This window comes from Poecilia mexicana, unplaced genomic scaffold, assembly GCF_051168715.1.
Source record: "Poecilia mexicana isolate PSO_F unplaced genomic scaffold, ASM5116871v1 scaffold_6, whole genome shotgun sequence".
NCBI classification, from domain to species: domain Eukaryota; kingdom Metazoa; phylum Chordata; class Actinopteri; order Cyprinodontiformes; family Poeciliidae; genus Poecilia; species Poecilia mexicana.
In genome coordinates this window covers 20,642,180-20,661,043 of record NW_028263375.1, presented here as the reverse complement: position 1 = coordinate 20,661,043, position 18,864 = coordinate 20,642,180, and the positions used below count along the sequence as shown (strand labels likewise).

Here is an 18,864-nt window from a genome sequence, read left to right as displayed (position 1 = left end):
TCAAAACCTGAAATACTTCCAGTTGTGATGTTTTAAATAAATGCGACTCTCCAGGTCAGAAGGAACCCATCGCTTAGCAGCTATTCAGCATCTATCAACACATCTCTGAAGCCAGACTGCAGTCCGATAGCTTTCAACAGGCCCTGCGGTGAGTGTGTAATCTGCTCATCATCAAGCTATGAACACAGACAGACACCGGCTTTGATGTGTCTCCCTGAAATTTATCTGGATGAAAAATAAAGACTCCCTTCAGAAGAGATGGTATGAAATTACCAGAAGTTGGTGTGAAAAATCATAGGAACAACATCTCTGTCGGCTTGTGTTCTGCTCTGAGGACACCAGGCACCAGAGAAACATTAGTGTGAACTTTGGGCCACACAAAGGTAAATGAAATGTAGATTGGAACGTTATTTAATCTAAAAATTTGACAAAGCAAAAAAAAAAAAAAAAAAAAAAAAAAAAGTGGACTAGGGAGCAGAAAACAAAACTGTCCTTGCAGGACAAGGTTGATTGCGATTTTCACAGTGAGCTCCTCCCAGCTGAGTTGAAATCCAGGGTCAGACTTCCCATTTTGCACTCCACCCACCAGTGAATTATTCAGCATGATTTCTTTCACCAGCTCAGAAGTGCTTTGAGGATGCAGCTGCACTTCTATAAAACTCTGCCCTGTAGCTTTTCCTGTCCAAATAACGACACAGACTCTCTCTTTTAGGTTTGACAGCGGAGCGCGCAGGTCGCCGCCGTGCTTTGAGAGTTCGTTTTTCCAAGGATGAATCTGGCTCATCATGAAGAGAGGCCATCTGGTGATCCGTACATGAGGCTGCAGTGCCCTCGGATTCTGACCCACCAGGACATCCGCAGGCGGACAAGGACACGAAGCAAACCGGAGCTTGTCAGCTTCCACACACTCAAATGTACAATCTGGGTTGAGGTGGGGTGGTGGGGGGTGTTGCGTGTGCTCAGAAATCCTGCAAACACTGCAACTTTAACTGGGCTGACACTGAGCATTTTCTCTTTCAATTATGGGGAAATAATGTAAAGAAGATACAGAAACTGAGTGCAGTGTATCATGGTGGCAGTAAATGACATTTAATTTGAGGAGTGAACAAATGACATTTCCTGTCATTTCAGGGGCAAAGTTGTTGTTTTTTTATGCAGAAGAGTCACAACTTTACTCTGCTCAGCTGGTCGCTGCCTGTGGCGACATGCTGACCTGATGATGAAAAAACAGATTCCTATGTACAACGTTCTCCTTCCTCTTCATGTTAAACATAAGTGTCACACCACAACTATCAAAACTCAAAGGCTTTACAACGGTTTTTTTTTTTTTTGCACTTCGATTTTGTTGCTATTGTGCAGAACTTGCTGCAGGCAACAAGCGACACCAGGTAGACTTTAAGAACGACAAAGACAAGCGCAGAACAGAAGGTGCGATTTGAGATACGTAGCTAAATGCAGACCTAATAAGTCAATATGGTTTGAAAGTGTCAGGACCACTGAAGATCTGAGTGTTGACTCCAAATATCAAACAGCGATAGATGTTATGGAAGCTGACCCATGTGTTCCTGCTTCTTCTATGTACGAGAAAAAGTAAAGGAGCACAAACACATAAAAATGGAGGGCAATAACAGATGCCTGAAAAAGGAGAAGCCGGTCAGGCATAATGCAGCAGTCAGGCGGATATGTGTGAGCGCACAGTGTGAAGAAGAAGAAGGAGCAGTCACGGCCTTCGTTCTTTTAGCTCAGCAGCATATGTTGAGTTGCTTTCCCACACAGATGCAACAGAAAATAAAAGCACTGTGGTGAATTCTTGCAGCAAAATAAGGAAAAGGACTTTAAAACTATCTGTGATATATGAAATAGATGAACATACATAAAGTGTAAATATGAGCTTGTGGGTTTTATGGATATGCGACAAACACTTAAACCTGAATCTTCAGCGCTATTATGTTTCTCCTCCAACCTTGCTGGCGTCAGACAAACTTTCTTTAGCAGCTTTAATTCTCTGAAGCTCTCGGCCTCTTTTATCCAAGTCAACAGAAGTCAAGTCAAAGAAAAGGTATGTATTCATAACACCCCCACAAATTTCTGGATTGTTTATTTAAAATGCAGGGCGCCGTCTTACCTCTTCATTCTCAATCTTCAGAGTGGCCAGTCGAGACTGCAACTGCTGGAACCTGAGAATGAGCTCCCCATTGACTGGCGGCTGTGCTGTGATATGGCACACCTGGAAGAGAGAACCCGTCTTTATGTAGTAATAAATCCTTTCCACATTCTTCTTTAATTACAGAGCAAACCTCAGCGAACTGAAAGGCAGACAGCCACAGCAGAAGAGCTACCTAACAGACATGATATCAGCATAGTGGCATCCGGGCAATTAAACTCCGAACACATGTTGAGCTACTTAAAGTCCAGGGGAAGGAATAATGCTTGATTTGCGAAATTTAGTGCCCTATAAAACGTGATGCTGCAGCCTGTTCACAATAATAAAAAGAACAACTGCATTGTAACACCTACTAGTAAAACCTCATTTCATTATGTTTGAGATTGGTTCTCATGATCAGGTCTAAAAAAATCCAACTGGGCTCCGAGCTCATAGGCATCGAGCCCGATCCAACCCGACTAATTAACTCTAATTAGATAAACCCGACATATCGTAAACTGATACCAGTTTAAAATCCTCCCAGATCTCTGACTTTGCACGTTGCTGGTTATTAGTTATTGTCCCGTTTTTAGCTTTTGCTTAACATGGTCCAGCTCCTTTGCGTTGTGTTGCTGAAGGTTGAGTCAAGTGCAAATCGTCTGGAATATGCGATTGATGGGAGCGGAAAAAAATCTGCTCTATGTGCGCATTAGTTGTGCAGCATACTGGGCTTGTTGCAGTCCAACTTCTGCACCTTTCTTTCCTTAACAGGGAATAAGTAAATTAACTCAACTTTATATTGCACATTCTTGTTTAGTTTTCTCTAAGCTGTGTATTGTAGGCTTATTAAAAAAGCTAATTGACTATTCACCCTTTAATTTTGTCCCAATCCGCCTTGAATTTCAGATTGGATCTAAACTCTCCATCAGCTACAACAAAAATTAACTGCTACAAAACCGCCACCTCTCATCAATACGTTAGTTAAACATACTTCGTCCCCCATGTGAGACTGGAACTCAAATTTGGTTGGTGGGCAGAAGGCTGTCGGATACATCTCCATAAACCTCTGTCGGTCACTCCGTGGGTCCAGACTGTCCACTGCATTTTCAATGATATCTAAACCCTCGTGGCGTGACGTTTCCAGGTTGTACTCTGCCGAGAGGTAGGTCCGCAGGGCCCGGTTCAGACTTGCATGATATCCCAAATCGCAGCACTAGATGGGAATAAAACAAAGAGAAATATTAGACGAGCAATTTCCAGCAAAAGCAAGAAAATTTAAAAGAACATATAAGAAATAAAACATGATTTCTCAGAAATTGCGACGTATGAAAAGAAAAAAGTCTCTTCATAAAATGAGTAATTTGTTTGTATATTTTGTAATGGCTTGTAAATGTAGGATTTTCCATACACAGCTGACTTGCAACTTTAAAATTCAAATAGAGAGCATCGGTAAACAAACAGCATCATGAAGACCACAGAAAACAGCAGATAGGAGAGCTTTAAAATGGGATTAGGTCAGAAAACTGTATCTCAATTTAAAACTTCTTTGTTTTCAATCCATCATCTGCAACTGAAGACTTAAAAAATCCATAGTTCAGGTTGGAGAATCCGTCAACGGGAAATTATTTGCTGTGCACTTTATAAGTCTTGCCTTAGTAGAAGAGCAACAACAACACATGCAAAAGACTCTGTGTGCCGGAAACCTAACTGGAAGCGTCAAGCTGCGGGAAGCTTTTCTGTAGCAGGACAAGGACAATTGGCAGAGTTGAAAGGAGGCCAGATGGAACTAAATGCTCAATACTGGAAGAAAAACTAGATAAAAAAACGTACCTTCCGGCAGAACAATAATATTTAAGCATATGACTTGAGCTACAATGGAGTGGCTTTGATCAAAGCACCTGTTGTGTGTTGGAATGGCCAAAAATGCAAGTTTAATTGAGAACCTGTAGAAAAAAACAAAAAAAATCTCAAGAGAAATAGCCTGAAATACTTGATATTTGCAGCTCAAGGGACTGACTTTCCCCAAAAACAGGTCCAGTATTTTTCACAAGCCTTTTAACAGACATTCACCGTTAATTTCTTTTCCCTTTTTTTCTTTGAAGAGATGATAATCCTATGGGAATGCTTAGTTTAACACAAGGTACACGATAAATGAAAAATCCCAGTTTGAACTTTAAAAAGAGGGACATTTTCATATTTTTTGAACCAAGAGTGTTACCTATCATGAACATTATGTTCAGGGTGCCGATTCCTAACACAATGAACCTCATCTAGTTCTGTGACACATGACTCAAACACTCATATTCACACATTTCAGTGCCTGTTCTGAAATCACTAAGAAACAGAGTTTCTTAAAAAAAACATGGACTCTTTCAATCTTTCCCATATTTTCCAGAGTTTCCTGTTGGACTGAGGGATGGAGTGAGAGATGGATAGGTGGACAGAATAATGGATGGACGGATGACAATGACACGTTGAATTAAATCCGTAAACAAAACATTAATCATATCTAGACATGGAAAACATTTGCATCAAATTCTACATTTTTCCAGGGTTTTCAGCAAAGATGCAGGGATGTTTCTGCTCCACCTGCTTGAAAGTAGACGTTGTTATTGACCATGAAAAGTCTCTCCGTTAATTTAGAAATATGTGCAACCCTGCACACACAGCTCCTGCAGAGTGCATCCTACATAATATCACTCAACCACACACAGATACACACACACCCTGGTGAGATGTGAAGGCCTGTGAGCAAAGCAGGGAGAGGGGTAATTTCAGCACACAGCATGCCGCCTGAGAAGAAGCTGCATGTCTCTCCATCCTTTAGTCTTGTTCGGAATATAAAAACCTAAAGTCTCGCTAAAAACCCGACCTTCCACTGCTTCGGTAGAAAAAAATAAAACAGGGAAATTAGTGCAGCGGTTCTGGGTCTCTAAGCTAAAACGGGAGGAATGCAGGTGAGTCGGATCGTAAATAAGTCATGGACACGGCAAAAGGATCCAGCTAGAAAGTCTGCTTATACAGCAATGAAAAGAGATATGATCGATTACTAAAAGTGCAAGGATTCAGAAACTGATACAATTTAGATTTATGGTAAATAAATGTAAACCTTTATTTTAACAAAAAAATAAATAAAATAAAATATGATGCGAAACTACCTCCTTTCATTAGAAAAAGACAATCTTGAAACGTGACTAATCTGGGCGAGAGGCCATGAGAAAGACGATTTCAAATTTTGCTCAAAAACCCAGTAAACTTCCACGAAAACTTTATTTCTACCACGGGAGAGTCGTGTGGATTCATACTCACATCAATTAAGTCCGACAAGTCGTGGATGTAGTACTTGAAAACGGATGCATTTGTCGCTTCCAGCGTCAGCAGGTACTCGTTCCGCGCTTTGATCGACTTCAGCTTGTTTTCCGAGTACTTGGCTTGACGCTGACAAGAGAATTAGAGCCAGCAATGAGAAACAACACAGCGAAGGTGACGGGATGAAGTTAATGAGTGGAGAACAGCCTTTTTTGACAAGCGATCATAGTTTTACGTCTCTGCAGGGAAGGTGAATCACAGAGCTGAAGCTGGATTACAGGCAGAAAGAAAGTTTTCAATAAACATTAGAAAAACAATGAGCCACCTCATTATTGTGGTATAAATAATGAGAAGAAACAAAACCAGACATAAAAAAAAAAAAAAAAATCAAGAAAGGAAAGAGTTTCTGCTCTTTGATTCAGCCGGATGCCTCAGTCGTCTTCATCCCACACCAGACGGACCATGAGACTCTGAGTCACAGTTTCCCGACTGACCAGTGGGCTTTGACTCATCATTATTCATATCTCAACACTTTAAAATGCATTCCTGGAAAGGTTCTGCTAAAATGGTCCGTTCCTGCAGTCTTTAATCATTTCCAGAGATATTTAACAAATTACAGGCCTGTTGAATGGGCAAAGCTTCTGCTTGTTTGGCTGTGAAAATGCTCTCAGTGAGTTTTTCTTTAAATGGGTCAAGGAGATCTGAGAGGTGCGTACTCTCGCCAGAACCAAACACATTTTCTGTCATTGTTAGAAGTGTTAAAATTATCACACAACATTATGTTTTCTTTCAACTACTTACAGTAAGTGGCAGAAACATTCATACGCCTACAACTTTTCAAAGCCACTGTTTTATAACCTAATTGTAGCTTGGGATTTCATAATAAAATTTTATAATAAAATCCCAAGCTGTGATTTTAAAGCCACAAATTCATGTGATACTTCATAACTGAATAGTTTTACCACTAAAAATGGAAAATTAGACAAAACCATGTCGTGGTAAACCGACTCAGCATATTGCCCTGGACACAACATTCCCACCATTGGACATGGTGGCGGCAGCATCATGATGTGGGAATGCTTCTGTTCATCAGGGACGCTAAACATGAACAGAGTTTGTGGGAATAAGGATGGAGCTAAACAAAGTTAACTTCTAGAAGAAATCTTGGTGAAGGCTGAAAAATTTACAGTTTACATCAAAGCACGTTTCTTCGTCCCAATTTATTACGTTGTCGTCTAAAAAATAAAATCCAATTGATGTTTGTGGTTTTAGCCTGACAAAATGTGAACGCTTCAAAGATGGTTCACATTTTCTTTAAGGAAACTGCAAAGATGCCAACAGAGAAAGTGAACTGTAAACTTATTTAGTTTTATTTAAATATGATAATTCAATGCACTATTTTAAATTCATTTCAACACAATTCACCTTCTCTTTTATTTTCTCAATCTTCTTCTCCATCCGTATGCTGAACACAGGGTCCCCCCTCCCAATCTGCTTTTCTTCCTGCTTCTCAGCATCCTTCAGCTTGCTCTCGGCGTTGATGCTTTCCGAGTGGTACATGTGGTAGGTCTTCATCACCTGCAGAGGCACACAACAATGAATCAGACTAAGATTCAAAGGAAAACGATCCTCATGGCATATTTATTCTGGCATCATTTTAAAGGGAAAAAAAAAAAAAAGAAATCCTGAATTGATGCAAAGAGTTTAAATGACTAAACTCTGAGTATCCGGTCAGTTTCTGTGTCCGAAGGTCACAGTGTTTAGCTGTGACTGGCCTTTAATAACCCTCTACTAAACGCTCTGTAACCCAAACTGCTTATTCATTACATATCAGATAATTTTATCTCACCTCCTTCTCACTTTGACCCAATAGCAGGATGAATTATCTCAGGGTTGACTGTACATTTATAGCTTTGAACCAACACAAATAAACTCAATGTCCGGAAGTTTTTAATGAAATCTGAATGTAATGCAAGTCCTGCAAATGTATCCGCATTATGCGACCTGGGAGTGAGTATTTTTATTGTGTCGGCCTTTATGCTGGCTCTATCTGTAAAATATGCTTCTTGAATGGTAATTCCAACTCTGTGAGCTCATCTCCTCTTGCTGCCGGTTCATCAGAGCTTCTGTATTTTGGAAACACTCAGAGACACCACTTCCTGCTGCCTGAGTCATCACCCAAAGTGGAAGGAGTTTGTGTGCTAGTCATACTATATCCATGATCAATTAGGAACTGACTCACTTGTAAGTTGATGGTAGACTGTGAAACATGAAAAAAAAAGAAGTTCAGCAGAGCTAAAAGAAGATAAAAGTGCTGAGAAGGAAAAACAATTATGGAGGATGATGAAGAGCGTAAAGATAGAGCCGACTCAGACCCGGCCTTACAATACTGGATTCGCAAAATGAGACAACAGGATTTTAGCTGTATTTTTTGGCAAACGGAGAATCTCTGGAGGTTCTTCCCATGTAAATACAAGTCTGATTAAAAAGTATATATAAACAAATCTAGTCAGTGGACAATAATTCAGTCTACATTCGACTTATTCAAATAGAAAAAAAAAAACATTACAGGATGACCTTTCAAACTGAAGCAGTTTCTTAACACAAAGTAAGTTGTCATGAATGTTTTCCACCTCTCCATTACATTTTAGAACCAACGACTTTGCTTTGGATTGCGTAGTTTTAATACACATACTTTCAACTCAAAACAGACATAGCAAATTAGATTAGAAACTTTAAAGATTGTTCTATTGTTCATGTTTTATGCTTGCCCCCACACTAATCCATCCATCCTCCCATAAACCACCAGAAGTAAGGATTAAAGTGAAGTACACCCTGGACATGTTGCTAGTTCATCACCCGGCCAACAAAAATGTAGAAAACATTTAGTTTTGCAAAAAAAAACCTTCTTAGGAACAATTATGAAGCTTTATTTAACCTAACATGCATGATTCTGGACTGCTGCAGTCCAGAATTATGCATGCAGAACCCACACAATCCCATAAAAAATGCTAAAACAAAACTGATTTCTTTGAGCAAATAAAATGTCCTGTAGTCTTTCTAGTTAGGTGTCATTATTGATAATAAATATATTTTCATTCTATGTCCGTATGCAACAGTACACTGCAGCAGTGGTTTCACCTGGAATGAACTTTCTCCAGCAAATTATAACTTCACAACCTGTTTCTGAAACAAGCTTGTCTGCTCAAAACCTCAACTTCAGTCCGGAGACCCTCCCTTCTCAGAACATAAACGTTTTACACCCAAACTGAGTTATTTTTGGACGTATGGAACAACACAGATAACCCTGATTTGTCTGGAGTTCCTCTCTTATGGTTGGGGTTTTGGTCTAACTGGATTCAGTTTGGAGATGGGTGACTGACCTCAGGCCCTGCACTCTTCACTTACTGGTCTGGAGTCTGCCACGGCTGTGTTTACTCTGCAGCTGTTTTTGGAGGGACATATTTAGAGCAGACCAGACCTGTTATTTCATTCTCAGAGGCCAACACGGGGACTGTGACTGTCTGATGCAATAGCTACAGTGTGCGTGTGTGTATACCCTCAGGGGACTAAATCAGGTCAAATCAGCTGCATGGAGAGTGGTGAGACTGACACTCTTTGAGTTGAAGGCAACACTTTGTTTGGAGCAGCAGAGTTACGGTCCGGGAGAGCAACCAGGCTGGTTCTCTCAAGCGGGTAACTGGAGACTAAAAGCAAACTTAAAAGCTTTTCATTCAATCATTGGGGATGGCACAACAGCTGCGTTGACTTGTATTTAATTAGTGTACATCCATCGTTACCATGACGATCAATAGAGAGGCTATTGATTGCGAGTTCAGAAGAGAATGATTAACCGACGCGACAATACATCTCAAATTAGCAGTTTGATGTACCAAAATACTTTGTTTTGACACTGTCTGGGTATTAGCAAGGGAGCAAAATATGAAATAAAAAAATTTAGATGCACTTCCTTTAGTTCAATACAAACTTGGAACAAAAAGTTACATGCAATGCTCCAAAGGACGAGTGACACATCAAACGAATACAGCTGCCTGACATAGAAAGTTAGTTGTGCAAATAGCAAAAGATTCATGATTAACCAGCTGCCCACAGCTGCTTATAAACAACTGTGGGCAGGAATTATTTATTTAAGGTCTCTTCCACATCTTAACCAGGAATGCTAATAATTATAAAAGATTCCATAGATAAATCTAAAATAATTGTCAAACACGTAGCTCAAATACATTCAAAGCCTGAACGGTCGTCAGACTATCGTAACACTGAGGAGTGACAACGATGTGGCTGTCCTGATTAGTGCAAAGCTAAACTTGCTGATTAAGACGGACATGGACTGTTTTTTTTTTTGTTGTTGTTTTTTTTTAAATGTCATTTCTAGTGACGTCTAAAGTGAAAGTTAAGACCTATTTCTGCACACATCTATCAAGTGGCATTTTTAAACTAACCGTTTCAAGGCTTGTCTGTAATTTTATAACTAATCTGCAAACCACAGAAAAGTTTTTAATCAGACTCCTCTGAATCTTATGACAACAGTGGTGTTTTGTAGCATCAGGAGACTCTCTCAAAGCTCGACAACACCCCAGGGCCTCCAAACACCCCAGATCCCAATCTGACTGAACATCCGGGGTAAATTCTTCAAAAAAGAAAAAAATCCTGTCCCACGGAAACCCCACCCCACAATCCACAGGTCTTATCTACTGCGTGTGTGCATATGGGTCTGTGGTGCAAAGCATCACATCTCACAGACCCATGGCAGAGACCTCATCACGTCTACAGCCTGATGGATCCTCCTAACTATAAATGTCTGTTGTTCTTTTACAGCTACTGAATAAAGCCAACAATGCCAAAAAGAAGAAACAATACAAAAGGAAGTCTGTACAGCGAAATGCTGTTTTGCTCCAAGCATCCCCTCTGTGGGTTTTCATGAGTTTTCTTCCGATGAGATGGAGGCAAGTAGCTGATGAGGGCCATTAAAAACAAAACATGGGGTCTAATGATTCAAGCAAGCACAACCTGGATACTTTTGGAGGATTTAATAGCTAGTTTACTGCTTAATGGTTTCATTCTACAAAAGAAGTACAGATTCTACAGTAAATGGTGCGGTGGAGTGTGTGTGGTGCTGAAAACAAAATATCAATTTAAATATGTCAGATATCAAATTACAGATGAATTCAGATGTGAAACTGAAACACATGATGGGGAGCTGTTTTGATTAGAGCCAGTTCAACACCAGTAAGCAGCCTCAACCACAGTCAAGATGAATATAATTAGATGGATTAGTGGAAACAAAGCAAGTCATTAATACTTACTGTGTATAGCTCATTTAGCACTTTCATTAAGTCTTCCTGAAGCTGGAAAGCAATTTCCTTGCTCTGCAAAAGAAAAGAAAAACAAGAAAGACAAAATAGTTACACAATGTAAATTTTTTCCACACTGCATGAAATTAATACTGAGATATTTTTTCCATTGGTGTCCAATTTTATCACAACAAACTCCCTCTTTTAATATACAAATCATCCAGATTATAAAACAAATGTCCATATGACACAAAGATAATTGTACTTAATAAGAAAAAGCAGTTGATATATAATTAATTAGTCAGGATTAAGATCATGTTTTAAGTGTCCAGTTCCACTAACCACACCCTGGCCTGATTTCTGGCAGACCTGCAGAATTAAAAAGACGTTTTAAAAGAACCTGTCTGACAACACGAAGTAGGCTATTTTATTACTAGATTGACTTATTTCAGATTTTGAGTAATTTTTGCCAAGTTGACTTAAACATGAGATATTATTGTTACAGGTTAATCTAATTGTTAAGGACCGAAGCCTATACTGATATCCAATATTATTACTGCTGTTATGGCAGTGTTCACCAACATTTTACTTTTCCTTTATTTTTTTTATTTAACTACTCAATCATCTGAATAATCAATAGATTACTCAATTACTAAAATAATTGTTTACCCTATTAATAAGTTGCTTCTGGAGAAATGGTCAGTGTTTTCTGCTACTGCTGAGGAGAAGTTTCATGCATTCATCTGCTTGATTTGTGATGCAACAAAGGGATCTCTCTAAATATTAAACTGAATGATAATTAAATGCAATAAATGCATCATGAACACAGCGTGGCTTATAGACAAGAGCGCTCAATAGTTTGGACATTACAACCTTACTAACAGCACCGTATATTGCGCAAATGACCACAGTTTTATTTTTTAAAAAGTATAGTGGCTCAACTCAGAACAAGACACAACATAACAGTGAATTACTTTTTTTTTTCTCCCAGGATTTTCAGTGTGAAAATGATATCAGTGTCTTGCTCACTTTTCCACCCAACAGCAGCTTGAGTTTCACTCCCCACATGCTCAACACATTATTCGGCTGCCACGACTAAGACTTCTTCCCAATATGTTAACTCAATCAGCCGTGCCACAGGCTTGACTCAGTAACACAATCACACACATGCCCACTTTAATGCATCTAGCAGTTGTGGGATACGGTTTTAGCAGTGCTGGACTTGGAGGGACCTTTTTCTATTAATCTAATTGTGGCACTTTCATATTTCCTTGGCACTGACTAAGACAGTGTATCACATGTTTATGAGGTTATGAGTCATGACAATGAATCTTTGATTGCTCCACTGCAGTTGATACCGCAGGCTGGATGTTACCTGGATGATGTTACAGCCTTGGCCGGCACGTCAGCTCTCTTTCTAACGCTGTTATCCTCAGACAAATCTCATTCTGGGAGCCGCTTGGCGCAAAAGGCTCTGTGAGGGTTTTCTGGGGGTAACACGAATCCTACTGGAGAATAATTTTACTTCTGATCAAAACATGGAATGCACTGGCTAAAAACCCATGGATTCTCAACGGCTTCAGTGTCCACACACTTTTTTCAAGCCAAAATAAACTTTGTTTGTATTAGGATATTGTGTCATAGACCAAGACAAAGTAGTGTGTAACTGTGAGGGCAAATAAGTTTGTTTTTTGTTGTTGTTTTTTTACAAATACAACCCTTAAAAGTATTGCAAATGTTTGTATTCACTGCAATACTCCCAGAGTATGATTTCACAAGCTCTACTGGAGACATTTGCCAAATAGCTCATGCTAAATCAAGGACAGCAAACAAACCTCTAAACTTATTATGACCTTCTTTCATAAAATTGCTTCCTTCTTGCCACTCCTCCATAAAGCCAGATTAGTGGAGGGCTCAACTCCAGTCAACAGATGATGACACCTGACCTGTGGATCTCTGCAGTTCTCCCAGAGTGTGTCTGCTGCTTTAGGCTCTCTTTGGCCTGACCGTCAGCTTAAGTCAGCGGTGTCAAACTCAGCTACATTTTGGGCCACAACAAAAATCTGAATGTTCTTAAAGGGCCGGTTGTGACAGAATGTGTTGATAAATCCTATTAAACTGTTAAAAAATTAAGAAACAACTGTTTATTTGTGTTTCTTAAAATTAAATATTGAACATCTTTTCACACTAATCAGTCTCTCCAGAATTTTGTGATTGGTTTTCGTGTTTTTTTTGTTTGTTTGTTTTGTTTTTCCCAATCAAAATCACAGATTTTGTGGATTTGTGAAAAACTGGGGGGGACTTACTAATGTAATTTAGAGTCTAGAGGGCCACATAAAAAGTTATGTGTTTGAATAAGTTATTGCATACTCTTCATTTTTATATTCAGAAATTGAATGTGCTGTGTTCTTTGGTCTTTATGATGTCCTTTAACAAACCTAGGAGATATTTATAACTCAGCTGTACTTGTACCAAGACAGAATGATATGCCTTCTCCATTTACTCTATTTACTAAGTACAAAAAGTCTAAAAGTAGTTGTTGGCACTTGATTTTATTGAGGGAAATTTAGAGAAAAGGGAATGAATGGACATATGTACCACAGTTTTCAGATCTAAAGTCACATTTTTACACATTTTTAACAAATCAGCATTTTTCTTCATCTGAAATGTAGCAATAATATGGCTCTTAAAATATTAATTAAACTAGGGATATTCAAAATCAAATAAAGGCTCCTGCAGAATTTTCAATTATGACTCCGATTTATAATTCACTCCAATTTTACAGCTCCAGGGTCTCCTCAGCACCAAAAGTAATGCGCAGACAAGGATGAAAAGACAGAAGAAACACGCAACCTCCTTCTCATTGCATGTCCCTTACTGCTAAAGCTGCACAAGCATGTGGACAGGCGGCAAAGAGGATTAGAGTCTCGTGTGTGAACTCAGAGAGTCTTGCTTGGGGACAGGGATAATCTGCAACACTTACCTAATCACCACTTGTGAGTAACGACACTCTATCTATTGCAGTTACTTAATCAGGGGGAAAACAGAGAGAACCAAATCTCGTTCATGGTCACTCAACACAAGGCATTTAACATGTAGGCTGTAGGTTTAGTATTGACCTCATCTAAACAAATCAACTTCTTCCACATGTTTGCTGTGTCTCCTACATACAATGATGTGTAGCAAATTCCAAATGGCAGGAGTCACTTCAATTCTTCCATCAACTTGTGTGACTCCTGCAAGGAAATTTATTCAACTCTATGGTTTGCATTGAGACAAAACCTGAAAAAGTTCGCCAGGTGTGAATACTTTTACAACAATGCATTGTTGCTACCCCATTCGTTGTGTTCGTCAAAGTCAAGTACATTTGCTCATAAAGACGTATTTTTTTCCATGTAGCGCAATAAGACGTGAAACGACTCTTGTGGGAAAAGTCTTAACGGTAAGTTGAGAAGACAAAACCTTTGACTATCTGTCAGATCAAACACACATCAGCTCTTCCCCATTTGGAAAGCTGGGATGCGATCCAGAGCTCAATGAAAAGCTTTCCCAGGGATCTCACGAGCTGTGAGACGGCGTCTGCGTGAGTGAGAGCAGTAAAGACAGACGTGGCAGTAAAGAAACAATGCGTCCAAGACATTACTAACCTTTTTTGCTCGAAGAACCAACACTTGGAACGCTTTGAACCCTTAAATGGTCTCCTCTTTTATATTGCAGCTAAATGTAACACACAAACTATTTACCTCAAATTACAAGCAGTGACAGTTGCTTACCAAATGTTCGGTTGCATAACCAGTATTGATTTAATTTCCTCAACTTTACTCCCTTTCATTTGAAAAGAATCTCAGTTAGCGGTGAGGGGGGGAGGGGGTTTCCAAATCACTCTAATTCATCACAAGGATCCTACGAATAGATTTCCTCTTTTGAGTTCATTCCATCTGTGCACCAACCACATCAGAAAGATAAAACAAACCAAGAGAGGAGAAAACAGGGAAGCCTTTAGGGAGTGGTGGGTTTCATAAAGCCGCCGACATAAATCACAGTTTAACAGGCAGCAGTCGCTTAGGGCCTCTGTGTGTGGTGCTGTCCTGCCACTGTAGAGTAGACTTTTACTACATTTGACATAATACTTTGATCAAATCTTGATTGAGAAATATATGGAATCGCAATCATAGTCAAATCTGTGTATGCAGGTACACGGAAAAGACTGCTTAGATGCAAGATTTGCTAAATTGCTATATTTCAGATATCATGAATTCACCTTCTCAATGTCAGTAGTAAATATGACCTATTGAATGGACTTTAATTGTTCTTAATTTCCACACAATCTATCTTTTTATTGGCTGAGATGCTACAGCTCATGGAGGACGGTCAGCATTGTGTAACGGTAAAGACAGGAAAGAGTAAGAATGATGTGAATCGATCATAATCAATATAATCGCCACAGTTTCAGACAATAGATTCTCTCTGCTATTTTTAACACTTTGCCTACTGAAAAGTTTAAAGCTGTGTCGGACTTCAGAAACACCACCTTGTAGTTTCGTTCTCCCACAGAATGGGACTTTCATGAATAAAACAGAGCAGAATAAAAACAAAGAGCCAGTTGTATGAATAATGGAAAGTGAATGTGATAAAACCCATTCAAGCATAAAAACAAAAAGACAAGATATATATCTATATAGATATATAGCCGTATATATAGATATATATCTTAAAATCGCACCCCGATGTTGAAACACTTTTACGATGGGGGTGCGATCAAGGAAATGTTCATGTCAAGCCAAATGGTCAAGTGGAGGATGTTGATGGAGGCCCCAGGTCCCGTCTTTCTTTGTTTACTTGCTCTCTGTGAATGGACTGCTCAGCATGACCCCTGAACATACAAGAAACTAAAAAGCCCTGGTCTTTGATGTGCTGGAAGGATGACAGCCGTACATCTGTCTCTTCAACTCTGCGAGGGAGCTCACGTAATACGGGGAAGTTCTCTGTTGTTTGTGCCTCATTATTGGAGCTCCGCTGAGATCAAACGCTCGGGGAAGCTTTAATTAGAGGACGAGATGTGACCTCCCACAAGGCAGCTGTTTGTCTGCACAATGTCACCTGGATCCACAAAGAAGCTGCAGAACTTTAAAGGGACAAACATTCCACGATGCGGTTTGACACTCCAGATTCCACAGCGTCACAGTGGAAGGTGCCGCAGCTGCAGTGAATCAGGTCACTGAGGATCTAAAGTGTGCTCAGAGTTGCACCGTAATGTAATTTTAAAAAGTTCATCATTAGGACTAAATACAACCACAAGGCTTAAACTGAAGCACACTGAGGGTTCTTGGTTACTATTTGGGCTAAACCAGTGTCAAAAACCCAAAGTTGAAAGCAAAAACTAAAAAAAAAAAAACATTTCAATTTCTAAATAAAGAAGGGGAAATTTGAAGGTTTCTGATAAATTAAAGAAAGAAAGAAAGAAAGAAAGAAAAAAAGAAAAAAAAGAAAGAAAGAACGGAGAAGCAGAATATTCTCTGCAAGCTAAATGTACACAAAGGCGCTCCACTTAGGAAAGGCAACTTTGTAATTTAGCTCTGTGGTAAGTTCATGCGACTCCTGGAGCAAGGAGCTCATAATCTCTTAGGGAGTTGTCATCTTTGTGGTGAAAAAAAAGGCAGTGGCTTGGTTTTGACCAGAAAACCATGAAAGAGTGAACGTACACTGATTTGAAGCTGCGGTGCCCAAAGTTCAACGCCATTACTCTAATTCAGAAAACAAACCGCAGCGGCTCAATGGAGCATCGTGCCATCAGAGGCAAAGATGAATATAACTTCCTGCATATCATACAACTAAATAGGCCAGCTTCCAAGTGAATGGGTTAATTTATAATTAGAGACCGTTTATACAAAACAGTGACCTGACCGCTGTGGAAAAAAAATCTGGATTGCGTTTAGTTGCGTTGAACCGTTTTTAAAATTCAAAAAGAAAAAGTCACATCTGACCCCTCAGGTTTAGGTTAAACGTAAGCATGGACATATTCTAAAGGCTATTTTTTTTCAGTCACATGCTACTTGAAAATGACATTAAATAATGAAACCAATTTTGTGTTGGATACAATACACATGGCAGAAAAGAAATTAGCTGTTATTTACACTGTGCAAAAATGAATAAGGTTCAGGTTTCTCATGACAGTCTCTGCAAATTTGTTGGAGTGAGATAATCTGTCTTAATTTTAGCTGTCAACTAAAGGGACATATCTGTCTTGCTTTAGGCTTAGGAAACATTTAGCTGAGACACAGAGGAAATTATTAGATTAATTATGAGCAAATTCTAGAGAGTGAGGGGGGAAAGGTCACCTCCTAAAACCAGGTAGTGACCTTAATTCTACATGATAAAATCCATTTCCTGTCACAGTCTCTGACCTAAACAACTCAATTTTGAACAAATATAGATAAATGGCAGGTAGGCAAAAGAAATATAGGTCAGGTCATTAGCTGATTAGCTGGCCTTTTTTGGTCAGCTAATCAGGAGTAGCCAAGTAATCTGTCCATCCTCACCTTTTTCAGTAGCCGCGTGGAGTCCTCGCTGATTTGCATGAACCTCATGATAACATTATTGAGGTAGATGTCACTCAGTGTCGCATGGTCTTTACTCTCCCTCCTGACCTGGTTCAGCAGCAGGTACCAACAGTTGACTGGTGACAGCAGATTCTGGTCTTTTCTAAAGAAACCAGAAGAAACAATCAGATGCCAGGAAGAGAAAATCCAACAAGGCTGTTTATGTTCCATCTGTTAATGAGGAAAATAAGAGCAAGAAGAGTGGATCTTGATGAGACTTGGCAGGGTAAATTGTCTATTGGAGGGTGTAATGAAGTCCACAGATCATGACTGACCTAACTCCGTCAATAGAGGAACTCAAAATGGTTTTACCCATCCATGCTTATGGTCACTGCATTTGGACATTTCCCTGTTTGCTTGCTTCGGCACCAGTCTTCAAAATGAACTTAAAACAGAATACAAGGACAGTCTTTTTAATAAGCAGAAACATATATTAAGATCCTTTAGTATGCATTGCATGCAGCCTATTGCTCTGACCTAAACAGTAAAGTTGTAAGTCTCTTCTGAGTTATATTTCTGAAATAGATCTCCAGATATTACTCTGAGCCAAGATAACTCCTTACCATCCCACGAGTGTCCCACAGACCTAAAACATTCACATAGATTACATTTAGACATTTATTATTTTTCTGCTAAAGTCAGTAGTCTATAGTATCTTGGTTAAATTGAAATATGTCCTCTGAATCCACAGAAAGTATTATCCGGGTTGAAAATACCGGATCACAAAAAGATTCCCAAGACGATTTCAGAAAGCCAAGGCATTGTCCAGACTGTGGTTTATATTTGTGCGTTTATCAAGTCTCAGTAATATATTATAATGTTGGTTGTCAACAATAAAAAGCTGCTATATTGTTGTCCAAAGGAGCAGCCTCAAGTCTAAGACCATGAGCAACACCATGAATAGGTAATTTGTTGGTTTTTAATGTATGACTCTTCACACATTGTGGCACAGGTTAAGCTAATACTTACTTTTATCTCAGTTTTAGAGCACCTAACGCCAGACTAGAACAGTTCGTGCAGATCATTTTTCTACGAATGAAGAGTCTACTATTTTAAAAGAGTAGAAAACCACAGATTTAATTAACCCATGCCAAAAAGTTTAATTATGAACAAATCTGGTCAGCTCGAGAAAAAGAAGAGTTGCACTAGAGAATAAAAAGAACAAAACAAACTATAGCAGCCAGGGAGCCATTTCCTGCGTCGTGTGCTGGCTGCTTCCAGGCTAACAGTAGGACATTGTCCAGACCGCCGCAAGTGGGGCCCTGTATAAGCACCGGCCTGCAGACAGACTTCCTTTGGGTTAATCTGTAACATTCCTCCAGCGTGCAAAAATCCAGTACAATATGAGTAATTGTGACTGTCCACATACATGTGCAATTTGGGGGGAGGTTTAAAGGTCTCAGGTCAAGTCATGGAGGAACCATATGGAGACTCGCCTCTGCTCCCCCATCACAAAGTCAGTTTGTGCTGACAAGCTGCACTTGTCAGCACAACAGGT

The 18,864-nt window shown here is 39.4% G+C and overlaps 1 protein-coding gene across 3 annotated transcripts in view; it reads right to left on the bottom strand.

The window, feature by feature from the left end:
- Window positions 1-18,864, bottom strand: part of LOC106918859 (SLIT-ROBO Rho GTPase-activating protein 1-like) — an 86,581-nt gene that overhangs the window by 33,592 nt on the left and 34,125 nt on the right. For all 3 annotated transcript variants that reach the window (XM_014988898.2, XM_014988899.2, XM_014988900.2), the window contains exons 3-8: window positions 17,307-17,469; window positions 10,780-10,842; window positions 6,878-7,030; window positions 5,453-5,581; window positions 3,135-3,356; window positions 2,126-2,227 (exon numbers count right to left, since the gene is read on the bottom strand). In XM_014988898.2, the coding sequence (XP_014844384.1) occupies window positions 2,126-2,227; window positions 3,135-3,356; window positions 5,453-5,581; window positions 6,878-7,030; window positions 10,780-10,842; window positions 17,307-17,469 (832 nt within the window). The remainder of the gene's footprint in view (window positions 1-2,125; window positions 2,228-3,134; window positions 3,357-5,452; window positions 5,582-6,877; window positions 7,031-10,779; window positions 10,843-17,306; window positions 17,470-18,864) is intronic.